Source organism: Aedes aegypti, chromosome 2 (assembly GCF_002204515.2).
Source record: "Aedes aegypti strain LVP_AGWG chromosome 2, AaegL5.0 Primary Assembly, whole genome shotgun sequence".
NCBI lineage: Eukaryota > Metazoa > Arthropoda > Insecta > Diptera > Culicidae > Aedes > Aedes aegypti.
In genome coordinates this window covers 178,096,553-178,111,081 of record NC_035108.1, presented here as the reverse complement: position 1 = coordinate 178,111,081, position 14,529 = coordinate 178,096,553, and the positions used below count along the sequence as shown (strand labels likewise).

Genomic DNA, 14,529 nt, shown 5'->3' with positions numbered 1-14,529 from the left:
CTATAGATAAAAATTTAAGTTCTGTATAGCAATTTAGTATTTTTTTTGCTACGAATAACAAATTGATCCTTTAAGAAAATATGTAATTATAGCCAGATCGAATGCTAAAGACTACGCTTTGAAATAAAGTCTATTGAGCTTTAATCGATTATGATTCAAGCTTCCCTTCCCCATTTACGATGCTGCCAAAAATCTATCAATCTCAAAATTTGAGAAACTGTCACTCAATGGTATAGAAGCAGCAGGGGTGTAAGTGACATTTTGATTGATTTTGAGTTAAGTAAACTATCGACTGCCCCGCTATTCTTGGACAGGTAGATATAAGTGCTCGCCACCGGAATTTGCGAGCTAATTCTATGTTACGACCACCTCTACGACGAACTAATTTTAGACAAAATGTAGCTATAAATGGGCTGCAACGCGTATTCAACAGAGTAGCACCAGCGTTCGACTTTCATCTTCCAAGACATACAGTCCGCCGTAATTTTGCCGAAATACTTACTCGAAGAATTGTTTGATTTTTATTGTGTACTTGTTTTTATATATCTTGACCTATTTTGTCGTAAATTTAAGTAACCACACATCATTGGGACTAATTGTCTGTTGGTGTAAACAAATAAACAAACTAAAAAAATCTACTGTTTTCAAGCTTCCAACGGTATGTTCGGGTGTTTTTTTTTCGTTTGATAGCAAAAAAACATAAATCGAAAAATCTGGCTTGTTTTTGGCTCCTATTTAATTTGTATCATCTGTATCACTTATTTTTCCAAGAAACCTGTATAAAACCTGTATGATTACCAGCAATTCTGAATGATTTTTTTTTTCAATGCATGAAATTACAGATTGGACGTTTGAGCAGCGCCAAATCCACTTCTCTTTTTTTGGTCCGTAAACAATACGTCCAAGTGTGAACTCATACATTGGTCAATTCAGAAATTCTAAAGAGGGTAAATGAGGAATTGAGAAATTAAGAATAAACATATATTTACAAAAGTTTTTTTACAAAGCCAAGATTGGCATCGAAAGTTATCAGTCTTTCAACTAGTAGTGTTGATCAATCTTAACATAGCTTTCTCCATGCGGGTGTCGGGCATGTCCAGTGCGCTGCACATGAACCTGGAATCCGCTCTTGTGGTTCGAGCTGTAATCAACCACACGATGAGTTCCATCAGCTTCGTCCAGAGTATACTGTCCCTTCACGACATCTCCATCACGATGTTCCCAGGCGCTCTTGTGATCGTGAGTGTACCCATCCTTAACGCCGTATCTGAATTTGTACTTCGGGTGTGAGTGATGATAATCCTCTTGCTGATAGTCCAACTTCGGCTTCAATTGATGGTGTTTCTCAAGATGATAAGCATGAGCTCCTCCAATGTACCGAGCAGAGACAACAACGGCCAAACAGGCAAGCAGAACGATGATCTGAATGAAATTAATCTATATTTGATCAGTTGCCTAATAACGAAGTATTTTAATCTTACCTTAAACATGTTGGATCTTTTGTGTATAGAATGCTATTTGGCTGATTGTTTGCTGAGAACTGATGTCGAATTATATCCATCATTTAACTTTTATATTGTCTGGGAAATTCATAATTATCATCATTACCCTATACTAGATTATTCGTAGTTGACGTTATACCTACTTTTAAATAAATATGTACTCTTAGAACATCACATGTTCTTTTGATTTCCCTTTTAACCACACGTTTCTTTGTTTCCATTTCAATTGCTTTGCAGATTAAAATTTGACAATTACAGCTATTTTGCGACTGTACCTTTCGAAGGGTGATCTTGAGAATTCAAATTGAATGAATACAAGTTCAGTTATAGATTGATACAATGAAAATATAAAACTTTAATTATCGTTCCATTGTCAACTTACTCTATTACTCTACATTCATCACGAACAACAACCGATTGCATTTCCCTCACTTTTCGATTACATACCCGGAAAGTAAATAATTTGCTGACAGACCGTTGAAAGCTGGCAATTATTTCCACTGGACACAATACAGTGAATCGCGAACGGAAAATAAAATCTGACCTACCGCAACATGCAACTTTCGGGTGTGGAAGCAGAATCATGGTAGAAAGATGGAAATTGGATCAAAATCGCCAACTCGTATAAAAGTTCTTTGCTTAATTTTATCGAACATCAGTTCATTAAAAGCATTTCAACAAACATCATTTCAAGTGCCAACCATTCACAGGAGATCTAAAATGTTCAAGGTAGATAGCATTGGTTTTGAAATTTGACCTTAGATTAATTTAATGTTTAATTCGTTTTGTTTAGATCATCGCTTTGGTTGCCTGTTTGGCCGTTGTTGCCTCCGCTCGATACTATGGAGGAGATCACGGTCATCATCATGAGGAATATCATCATTCGCATCCGAAGTACAAGTTCGAGTACGGAGTGAAGGATGGACACACCCACGATCACAAGAGTGCCTGGGAAACCCGAGATGGGGATGTTGTGAAGGGTCAGTACACCTTGGAAGAAGCCGATGGGACCCACAGAGTAGTTGACTACAGCTCGGATCACAAAGGAGGATTCCAGGCTCATGTTCAACGCAATGGACATGCCCACCATCCACACGGAGAGAGCTACGTTAAGATCGATCAGCATTACTAATATGTTTGTTTAAGCTGATTAGTTTCTTGAGCACTTGTATGCGTCCTGTAAATAAATTGCTTTTAAACAGATTGAAACAAATACTTTTGAGAAGTTTTGCAGTTTAGCCGTGCTTCAAAAATGGATAGGGAATTCCTAGAAGACTATTCCACCGGAATAGTTTTTGACCGAAGTTATACTATAACTAATAATCTATAATAAGTTGGTGATGTAGCACACATGCACAAACTGAAAGAAAAAAAAAAACAGAGAAAACACAGAAACTGTAATTTTTTATCGAGACATTCATTTAGCCGAGCTGCACTTTGGATATTTTTTTTTTCATAAATTACGACACTTTTTAATATTTTGCAAGAAAATATTATAATGAATTTAGTCTACAATAAATTTGAATGATATTGGGTTTATTTTGTGGGCTTAGTTTTTCCCCACCTCAAATTTATGGATCAATTAATGGTCATTTTTCAGAACAAAATATGATAAAAAATCATGTTGACGCTGTACAAAACAAAAATATCCTTAATCTTTACAGAAATCGTCTAGCCATACTTGATTGTAATTTAATCATAGCTAGCTGTTCAAACCAATTTTCGGAACCTTAAACAAAAGCGATAAAACTGATACTGATCATGATGGGCCTTAAATGTCAACTTATCTTAATTGGGCCCTTTTTAAGGCGTGAGCCACCCGCCAGGAATTGCGCTGTTATCCAATGCTCGTAAAGATACAAAAATCTGACATTTCCACTCGAGCTCTTCCAGTGCAGTTTCTCGAGCCCCGGTTGACCTTGTTGCACGGCCCGTCGGAATCTTCGCCATAAGATGACCTTTATATCCGTGCCTACGACTGACTGTGCGGTAGAATGGGTATATAGATCACTGGAACTTTTGTTTCATCGTCATCATCGTCATCATGTGCACTGTTGATGGTAATTCTTGCTCAAGTCTAAATAATAACTCAGAAATTACAAATCGCTACATACTTCACTAGTACCATCATATTCAAGTGCCGACGATGCGATGGCGCAGAAATAGCAATGGCACAAGCCCCTCGAAGGGGCAACTCTGCCGTGAATTAATGATATCAGAAGGAAAAGAAAAACAGTCCACTTTGCAGGTAGCAGACTCATGCTGAGTCGGTGCGTTTATTCACTTTAAATGTCATCTTCAAGGTGTGCTGGTTCGAAGAATACACATGTGTGCCAATTAAATAACCAGATGTAAGGCAAGAAGCCATATTTTTGATGGCACATCCTCGCACGAGTGTTACTGTGGATTGTTCTAAATTAGTGAATGGTGAACCCATATCTTTTGTTGCTGTTACTAGACGATTGATTGATTTTGCTTCCAGTTTCGTCGCTAATAACACAAGATAGCTGTAGCGGTAAACGCGCAGCTATTCAGCAAGACCAAGCTGAGGGTAGTGGGTTCGAATCCCACCGGTCGAGGATCTTTTCGGGTTGGAAATTTTCTCGACTTCCCAGGGCATAGAGTAGTATCTTCGTACCTGCCACACGATATACGCATGCTAAAATGGTCATTGGCACAGTGAGCTCTCAGTTAATAACTGTGGAAGTGCTCATAAGAACACTAAGCTGAGAAGCAGGCTCTGTCATAGTGGGGACGTAATGCCAGAAAGAAGAAAGAAGAACACAAGATTAAAGTACACTGTAACTTTGACCTTGAAATCTTGACAGCGGAAGTTGACAGAACAAAGAATCATCTGAATGCTTTCATTAGTGTGTTTTGATAGAAAAATACTCAGTGCTGTTAAATGTCAAAACTTTGGAAAAATTGAAATGCTAATAGCATTTTTCCATGCGAAATATCGCATCAGCAAATATTGCCAACCTACAATGACTTTTTCCACGGGGAACGATGATATTTGCAATATTCAATTGTCAAATTCACGTGATATTCATGACATTTAACAGCCCTGAAAATACTGTGTATTTAACGTTTGAAATTTGGTAAAGCCGTAATTTACACTACTTGTATGATTTTTTTTTTGAGAATTGGAGAATTTTCAATATTTTAAAGCATAAGGGAAGAGCACCAATTTTCGACCCACAAGAATTCTGTGCTATCACCATCTTTACAGGGTTGTTGTCCGGCATTCTTGCAGCATGCCCTGCCCAGCGTATCCTTCCAGCTTTAGCTACCTTCACAATACTGGGTTCGCCGTAGAGCTGAGCGAGCTTGTGGTTCATCCTTCGCCGCCACACGCCGTTCTCCTGCACGCCGCCGAAGATCGTCCTTAGCACTCGGCGTTCAAAAACCCCAAGAGGTTGCAAGTCCTCCTCGAGCATAGTCCACGCCTCATGTCCATAGAGGACTACCGGTCTTATGAGCGTTTTGTACATCGTGCATTTGGTGCGGGGGTGAATCTTTCTTGACCGCAGTTTCTTCCATAGTAGGCACGACTTCCGCTGATGATGCGCCTTCGTATTTCCCGACTAACATTGTTGTCAGGCGTCAACAAGGATCCGAGGTAGACGAACTCGTCCACCACCTCGAAAGTAGGGTGACTGGGGGTAGTTTGCCCAAGTTAAGGAAAACAGCGATTTTTGACGTGAAAAACAGTATTTTATGCTCTTTTTTAATTATGGTCGGATAAACAAACGTGTTTTCTTTCAAGTAGCAGAAACAGCTATCCATTTTAGTTTTTCTGGGGTTTGTAAATTAATTTTTAAAATATGCTTGCTTATCTGCATATGTATTGTTTTGCGGGTTAAAATGCCCCGCTTCAGTCCGGCGTTAGCCGAGCTGTAGATGTACCACACAATCATGCTTGTTTATAGGTTGCATACATCCGGGCGTTTGTTCAGATGTTATTGTTCAATAATAGTATACATGTTGATGCGAAAAATGTACATTTGTAAGATTCCAACTTGAACGTGGCATTACGTTTGGTAGAATTTGAATTCAAACGGCTGTTTTAGTGTTATGAAATAGGGGTGAGCGTTTTGCCTCCATTGTTGATTAAAGTTTAGGTCCTTCGATAATCTTTTTTAGGACAAATTTAACATATATTTTGCATGTAATACAAACTATGATAGTGCACAAGTTGGCTCTCGGCGATAGTTTCAAAAATTTGGTTATTTTTCGACCTGAAAAATGACCTTGAAAATCGCACAAAATTGCAACGAAAACAGCGAAAAACGTTTTTATACGTTTTTAACGATTTTCCTGAGAAAACACATAAGAATATATTAAAAGAAGCATTTTTATCAATTTTCTATGATCTAGGGTGAAAAAAAGCATTCTAAAACAAATAGTTCGTCCAAATCCAGGGTGGCGCGTTTTACCCCCTATGGGCATATTACCCCAGTTCCCCTATCTCCGTCTATCGTAACACTGCTTCCTAGGCGGGTCCTGTCGCGCTCAGTTCCGCTAACCAGCATGTACTTTGTTTTCGACGCAATCACCATTAGCCCGACTCTTGTTGCTTCGCGTTTTAGGCCGGTGAACAAATCTGCCACCGTTTCAAATTTTCTCCCAATAATATCCATGTCGTCCGCGAAGCAAATAAATTGTCCGGATTTCGTTAAAATCATGCCTCGACTGTTAAGTCCGGCTCTTCGCATAACACGTTCAAGCGCAATATTGAGCAACAGGCACGAAAGTCCATCGCCCTGTCGTAGTCCCCGCCGAGACTCGAACGAACTGGAGTGTTCGCCCGAGATCTTCACGCAGTTTTGCACACCGTCCATCGTTGCTCTGATCAATCTTGTGAGCTTCCCGGGAAAGCTGTTCTCGTTCGTGATTTTCCATAGCTATACGCGGTCGATCGTATGCCGCCTTGAAATCGATCAACAAATGGTGCGTAAAGACCACGGTACTCACGGCATTTTGCCGCACGGCAAAGATGTGGTCCGTTGTCGAGCGGCCGTCGATGAAACCTGCTTGATAACTTCCCACGAACTCGTTTGCTATAGGTGATAGACGACGGAAGAGAATCTGGGATAGCACTTTGTAGGCGGATGGTGATTGCACGATAATTTTCACACTCCAGTTTGTCGCCCTTTTTGTAGATAGGGCATATGACCCCTTGCTTCCACTCCTCCGGTAGTTGTTCCGTTTCCCAGATTCTGACTATCAGCCGATGCAGACAAGCGGCCAACCTGTTCGGGTCCATCTTGATGAGTTCGGCTCCGATACCATCCTTGCCAGCGGCCTTGTTGTTCTTGAGCTGTTGAATTGCATCCTTAACTTCCCCCATCGTGGGAGCTGGTTGGTTTCCGCTGTCCACTGTGCTGACGTAGCTATCGCCTTCGTTGTCCTGACCTTCTGTGCCTGTGTTCTCTGCGCCATTCAGGTGTTCACGGTAGTGCCAAAGACAAATTAAAGACCCCCATGTCCCTTGCAGTTGCCCAAAATTTTATGGCTCATAAGGTAATCTAGAATGCCGTTCAAAGTGTACTGCGATCTGTCAAACTTGGGTACCTTTTGCACTACTGAGGGACCAAATGCAGTACTAGAAGTGGTACCTAATCTTAGCTCGAGTGGGACGGACCTGGTAGTGCTGCTTCCACCTTTCGATCACCTCGCGTCCGTGCGTCAAGATGCTCCAATCCTTATCCCGGCACATCTCAGCTCGCGGCACGAAGCCTTTGCGGTATGTGTTGAGCTTCTGATAGAACTTCCGCGTTTCTTGAGAACGGTACAGCAACTGCATCTGTTGGCATTTCACCTCTTGGATTCACGAGAGCAAACCAGCTATATCTTACAGTGGGCCTTGTGGCCGTGTGGTTAGTGTCGTCAGGCATTTAAGCGCATCGTGACATAAGGTGTGGGTTCGATTCCCACTTCAGCCATTGAAACTTTTCGTCAGGAATGTTTCTCGCCTGTGCCACTGGTGCATGCTTGTCCGTTGTCTAGTGTTAAGTTTCAGTCTGTGCAGCTAAATGGCTGAAGATGGTGTCCGTGTCTTTTATATTCTCCAGAGCGTGGAACGAGTTGATGTTCGAAGACGGCGTCGCCACAAGTACAAGGAAGACGATGCAAGGAAATCTAATAGCTTTGTATTTCTTTGGGCAGAATCGAACGGTTCTTCCGTCAAACTATGTCGGAGATTTTTTCTGAATACTCTGGTTTACGGCAACAATTGTGGATAAGTATATTTCCCTTACTAGACTTCCTTATCAACACAATTTGTCGCAAGTCCATATCACAAGTCGCGAGACTGACATGCGTTTATTAGTAACGTGGGACAGACCAATTATAATGTTTTTTCTTACATTTCTAGAACAAACGTATTATTTTCTTATAATACCGAAAAATGGGGTGAAATTGATTACTTTCGAGCGATTCTGTTCTGTAACTCCTAGTAGAATACATGTATTATTATCCACATATTTTTTAAACATGTACTGGTTGGATGTCTATCGAATTATACAAATGAAATTTCGACGAAATGTTCGCTTAATAACAAAAACATTAAAAAAAAAATCAAAAAGCGGAGTTTTCGATTCCGGGGTGAAGTTGATCAATTATTGCGATAAGTTTCCTAAAATCAAGGGATATGCTGTTCACTAAGTTGGGGTCGCTGAATCTGGATCAAGTTTCAAAAATCTTACAACTTAATTATTTATCGGTCAATTTTAAATTTGAATGTTGTAAATTACAGAACACACCACATTAAACACCTAAAGGTATGCAATTTTCTTTGAAATTTGCAACTCGCGCACAAAAATATACATTTTTTACACAGAAAATGATTGTTTATCCACTAAGTAAATTCAAAACTGGACTCACATAACATATCTGGAATGTATGAAACAGTTTATTTATATGGTGTCTTTATATAGTCTTGTCAATAGTCGATTGTTTGGAGAAAAACCCTTCAACAGTTCAACAAACATTTCATAAAAAAAATCTGTTTTTCCATGGTATAATTATCTTGAATGTTAAACGAAACTAAGGAACATTAAGAGCAGCCATCAGGTAATACGACGTCACAGAAATTATGCAAATTGAAATCGAATCATAGCTCTCTTGACAGTTTAAACATGTGGGTACGCGAATGATCAACTTAATGCTTAAATTAAAGTCTACAAGATGCTACATATAACATGGGTTGGAGAAAAAGGTTGAGGTAGGAGAAAATTTAACAAATTTCAAACATGAATAACTTCTTTGGAAATCGATGAATTTTGATGTTTCTGTAAACAATCGGCGGAGTTTTTTTTTCTTTTTTCATAGAGTGACCTGACTTATATGTTCAGTATTGATCACATAATACGGGGCACCTGAAGCATGATACTGGGAGGCCAGTAATTTACGATCCTGTATTTATCTTTAGAATATAGAAACAATCCTACGTTTGTATAGCCATATTGATATGATATGATTTTCTCTTTGGATTAGTACACGAAATTCAATAGATTTTAGGAAAATTTTACGATGCAGCACAATGAAGGACAATCAGTAGTTTCTATTTAATCAAAAATGCAATCAAAAACAATTGTCCGGCCAATTAAATAGCTAAATAGAAATCGATCAGTGCAGTTTCGCCCAAATTATACTGAACGCGAGAAATTGTTTTTTTAACCGTTCTTGCAGGTATGGTCATTTTTTCGGCGGATTTTAACGATTTTTTACATTTTAGCAACCGTCTTCAGATAAGTTCTAGTTTATGGGAAAAATATAAAAAAGCATACCAGCTGAAAATATAAGCGACCAAGAAAATGAGCTTTTGACAAACCCTACGGATTTCATTACAACTCCGGGGACCAATAGTAATCATGTCGAGTCAGGCTATTTTATAGAACAAAACAAAATTTCCCTCCGAATGCTTCCGGAATCATGAAATTTTATCCATTTCCAAAGAAGTAATGCATGTTTGAATTTTGACGAAATTTAACCTTGTATTTCAACATGTAACAAATGGATGAAAGTTCAATTAAAATAGACTACCTTGTTTCATCAGTGTCCTAACAAGGCGATGTAGTTGATTTATTGACGTCATAGTACATACTCTAACGAACGTGACCATTTCAAATTCATGTGATATTCATCCCCCTAACAACAACCATCGGTCGGTCCGGAAAAAGATTCACCTTATTGGAGAACGATAAACGTGACGACTAACCGCCTCCACAGCAATGGTAACTGGTAGGAAAACCAATAACAAGCAGCACGTTTAAAACTAACTAATTAGCAGCCATTCTAAACTCATTACGTGAAGGTAACGTCCTCGAGGCTAAAAGAGAGCGAGAACATTATTCAGAACTAAAGCATCGCGCCGTGGAGACTGTCTCGCCGATCATCATTTATAATTATGATTCGATACAGTTATGGAACGCTGAAGATCGTTTCATCCGTTCTCCAACTGCTCACTGGGAAAGGGGTTACTTTTTTCTCCCGCGGCGAAGCGGTTGAAGATTAAACTTTTATGGGGGTGATGCCGCGGTATGATGGAAACGCTATAAATTAGAATGTATAATTACGTGTGACATTCCTATTGCCTGCATTTGCAAACCATGACACCATCATTTGTCATTCTGCTGTTTGAGTGATTGAGTCATGATGATGTCCGTCCGTCGTTCTTTCTGTCGGCTAATTGTGTTGAAGGTTTCTGACGCCCAAAATGATTTAATGTCGAAGGATATTGCTTCACGGTTAAAAAATCAGCGAGCGGATACAGGTATGTTCGATTGGTATATAATAATGCATTTATCATTTTTTTCAATAACGATATTATTGCAACTATGCCTCTACATATGGGTCGGAAGGAATGGGATCTGTTCCATCATAATTTTGTGCTTTAATTATTCATCATCATATACAATTTGCTCTCTAAAAGGAATCAGTAGTCTAAAGCGCATTTTATTGTAAAGTTTCAGGCAATTCGGTCATGGGAATGAATCATGGAAGTGCTCAAGTAGCTCTGCACTAGGGCGATTCACATTTTAAAAATGTTTAAAAATTCAGTTTCCCATATGCTCCTTACCATCTTTACCATAAACATAGTGTTTTGTGAAATTTTCAGCTTTTTCGGAGTTGATTTAAAGGTGGCCCAAAGACAATGTAGGTTTATATAGAAATTACTATGGAGAAAAGTTCCAAACACGCTAGTACTGTAATGTAAGTATAAACTTATCATTCCATTTTGAAAACTCATTCTTCAAACCTTAATGAAGGATGTTGCTGAAGAAACAAATCCCTTTTGAGCTAATTTTGTTTGGGATTTTTGTACATGTTTGCAGGGCTATAATCCCATATTGAGCTTAATAATAGCAAAAAAAAAAACTCATTAATATGTTTTATTCTATTCCTCGGATTGAATTTTTCTCTTCAGCAAATTTCTTTATTATGGTTTAAAGAATGAGTTTTCACTATGGGATAATACAGGGGATAGGCAAAATGATTGAGATAGGCAAAATTTTGCCCAAATTCAAATGCTTATAACTTTATGAAAAATGGATGAAATTGGATGCATCTGGAAGCAGTCGACGGCAAATTTGGTCCAGTTTTAGGAACTTCCTTGGCCATGCATATTGGCCACTGGACACCGGAGATGTTCCGGATTTTCTGAGGTCATGTCCAAATGTCATTTTTTCTGTCGCTTGAATTTTTGTGCGGTGTAAAGTTAGATAGATGTTTGCAATTTTCCTAGAAACTAGAAATAATAGGAAGTTGAATCATGTAAATATTATCCGGAGCTATATCCAAGCGGACACCAACCTTAAAAATGATGTTTCCTGCAGCGTATTCAGAACCATTAGATGCACAGACCACTCTATAGAAGGTTCCAGGTGCCCTGGGGGAAGTGGTCAATCAGGAACATATCTGGAACCATATCAATATGGGCATCAAACTTCATGATTTTCAAAGGTTATGCTTTCCGAAGCATTTCCAGCACCACCGGCTGCCATGACCACTTTATAGTAGATTCCAGGTGCCCCGGGGATGTGGCCAATTCAAAACATGCCCGAAAACACATCAATATGGGTAAAAACATCAAGATTTTTGAAGGTGATGCTAATAGAAGTATTTACAGCGCAACTTATTTATATGACCACTGTATAGTAGGTTCCATGGGCCCTGGGGGATGAGGTCATGTTTCGAGTTGGCCACATCTCTAGGAGCCCCTGGAATATACTATAGAGTGATTATTATATCTTGTGGTTCTGAAAATGCTCGCCATTTTCCAAGTCACATGGATCTTACTGTTTATGGTAGAATGTGATTCTAAACAGATGAACGGACATGTTCCGAATTGGCCACACCCCCCGGGGCACCTGGAACCTACTATAAAGTGGTTATGGCAGCCGGTGATGCTGGAAATGCTTCGGAAAGCATAACCTTTGAAAATAATGAAGTTTGATGCCCATATTGATATGGTTACGGATATGTTCCTAATTGACCACTTCCCCCAGGGCACCTGGAACGTTCTATAGAGTGGTCTGTGCATCTAATGGTTCTGAATACGCTGCAGGAAACATCATTTTTAAGGTTGGTGTCCGCTTGGATATAGCTCCGGATAATATTTACATGATTGGAAATACAAACATGACTGACCATGCTTTCCGGAACCAGTTTTACGGAAATGGTCATATTTCTGAAGATTTCCAACCAATCTTAATGCGTCCGGTGGCATTCAACTTCCTATTAGTTCTAGTTTCTAGGAAAATTGCATACATCTATCTAACTTTACACCACACAAAAATACAAGCGACAGAAAAAATGACATTTGGACATGTCCTGAGAAAATTCGGAACATCTCCGGTGTCCAGTGGCCAATATGCATGGCCAAGAAAATTCCTAAAACTGGACCAAATTTGCCGTCGACTGCTTCCAGATGCATCCAATTTCATCCATTTTTCATAAAGTTATAAGCATTTGAATTTTGGCAAAATTTTGCCTATCTCAATCATTTTGCCTATCCCCTGTAAGTTTGTACCTACATTACAGTACTAGCATGTAAGGACCATATCTAAAAAATTCTCCATAGTAATTTCCTCATAAACCTACATTGTCATTGGACCACCTTTAAATCACCACCTAGAAAACTGAAAATTTCAAGGAACACTATTTTTATGGTTAGGATGGTAAGGAACATATGGGAGATTGGATTCTCAAACATTTTTAAATTTTGAACCACCTTACTCTGCACCCTACATGAACATTTTCTAAGACTTCTGCGACAACATTGTAAAAAAAACTTCTTCACTGTTCACACCATTATAAATCGCCAAAAGTTTTGCAGAGTAGTTCTTTTTTCCAGAAACAAATTTTAGTCTATAAGAATTATTTTCATGCAAAATCAAATTTATTCATCATCTTCAATAGTGTTGTTCAATATTGGCATAACTTTCACCATGGTGTGGATGATGAGCATGTCCTTTGCGCAGAACATGTGGCTGGAATCCTCCCTTGTGATCGGAGCTGTAGTCAACAATGCGATGTGTTCCATCAGCCTCATCCAGGGTGTACTGTCCCTTCACGTGGTCTCCATCTCGGTGTTCCCAGGCACTTTTGTGGTCGTGGGTGTGTCCATCCTTAACGCCATATTCGAACTTGTATTTTGGGTAAGAGTGATGGTGATCTTCGTGGTGACCGTAATCTCCTCCGTAAGACTGGGCGGAGGCAATTACAGCCAAACAGGCAACCAGAGCTATGATCTTGAACATCGTGGATCTCCTGTTGATTTGGGGAGTTGATCTGTTGATTGAGCCTTTGTCTACAAGTTACTGATGGTTGCTAATGGATTAAATCGAGCTTTTATAGCTCGCTTATCGCGTGGACACAATTAACAAAACTGAAATGAATTATTTTATTGAACTGGAGCCAAAGTTGCACATAACGTGGTTGATTGTTTTTTTTAGAAGCACCAATCAAGCTAATTGAATTACCTATAATGTAGCACGCGATCATACAGTCCATATGGTTGGGTATATCTTATTTCATTTTTGAATGATCGCATGCATAAGGACTATCTCAGCAAGCCATCTCTATGCTAAGTGATGTTTTGGCTGGGTTCTAGGGGTGGGAGAGCTTTTACTTTTTAGCCAGTTATTGATCAAGATAGAAGACTCTCGCATGGCAACCCTTGTAGTAATTTGTCGATAGTGTATTGTAGTGTATTGTATGCAAGGGGCCCAGATAGCCGTAGCGGTAAACGCGCAGCTATTCAGCATGATCATGCTGAGGGTCGTGGGTTCGAATCCCGCTGGTCGAGGATCTTTTCGGGTTGGAAATTTTCTCGATTCCCAGGGCATAGAGTATCTTCGTACCTGCCACACGATATACGCATGCAAAAATGGTCAATCGGCAAAGAAAGCTCTCAGTTAATAACTGTGGAAGTGCTCATAAGAACACTAATCTGAGAAGCAGGCTTTGTCCCATTTAGGACGTAACGCCAGAAAGAAGAAGAAGAAGAAGTATTGTATGCAATGTCATCCCTGTGAAGCTGACACGACCATAGGCTTTTGACCCGGGATCGCTTCACTACCAAAACTAACTATAGCGGCTACTTATGGAACGGGATTTTTTATGCCAAGTCCAAATACCAAGGTATTCCATGCTTAACAGGCTATTTCAGAATACATTCCTCGAACATTTTTATACTGTGGCCGAAATTCCTATAGACGCCCATCCAATTTTCAACAAATAAAACTAGTTATCATAAATAGCCCTAATTTTGTTTACCTAATATATCATTTGCTTCATATTCACACATGTTCGTGATAAAAACCGTAATCGATATTTTTTCTCGTTTTAATAGTAGAACTTCATTATTTGGGCACGAAATTCCTGGCGCACTGTGCGTTTGCCGCCGTCAATTGTGCTTGATTCAAACTGTCTTAGATTGTGCTGTCAATGTAGACGAGTGTGTGTGAGAAGCATTTCGTATAGTATTCTGTGGTTTTTCTAGTACTTTTTCAAGATA

General features: G+C 39.4%; 3 protein-coding genes across 3 annotated transcripts; 1 reads left to right on the top strand and 2 right to left on the bottom strand.

Annotated features, from left to right (window-relative positions):
- Positions 1 to 1,041: 1,041 nt before the first annotated feature.
- On the bottom strand, positions 1,042 to 1,490 carry LOC5565248 (cuticle protein 19). Its single transcript, XM_001649537.2, has 2 exons — positions 1,482 to 1,490; positions 1,042 to 1,422 (listed from the first exon to the last, which is right to left on the bottom strand). Exons 1-2 carry the CDS (start codon positions 1,488 to 1,490, stop codon positions 1,042 to 1,044), a joined length of 390 nt encoding a protein of 129 aa, XP_001649587.2.
- A 511-nt stretch (positions 1,491 to 2,001) lies between these two features.
- On the top strand, positions 2,002 to 2,695 carry LOC5565247 (adult-specific cuticular protein ACP-20). The gene is made up of 2 exons (XM_001649538.2): positions 2,002 to 2,231; positions 2,296 to 2,695. The coding sequence occupies exons 1-2, from the start codon at positions 2,097 to 2,099 to the stop codon at positions 2,632 to 2,634; spliced, it is 474 nt and encodes a 157-aa protein (XP_001649588.2). The 5' UTR covers positions 2,002 to 2,096; the 3' UTR covers positions 2,635 to 2,695.
- A 10,192-nt stretch (positions 2,696 to 12,887) lies between these two features.
- On the bottom strand, positions 12,888 to 13,420 carry LOC110675440 (cuticle protein 19-like). Its single transcript, XM_021840486.1, has one exon. The coding sequence runs from the start codon at positions 13,268 to 13,270 to the stop codon at positions 12,923 to 12,925; it is 348 nt and encodes a 115-aa protein (XP_021696178.1). The 5' UTR covers positions 13,271 to 13,420; the 3' UTR covers positions 12,888 to 12,922.
- Positions 13,421 to 14,529: the final 1,109 nt, after the last annotated feature.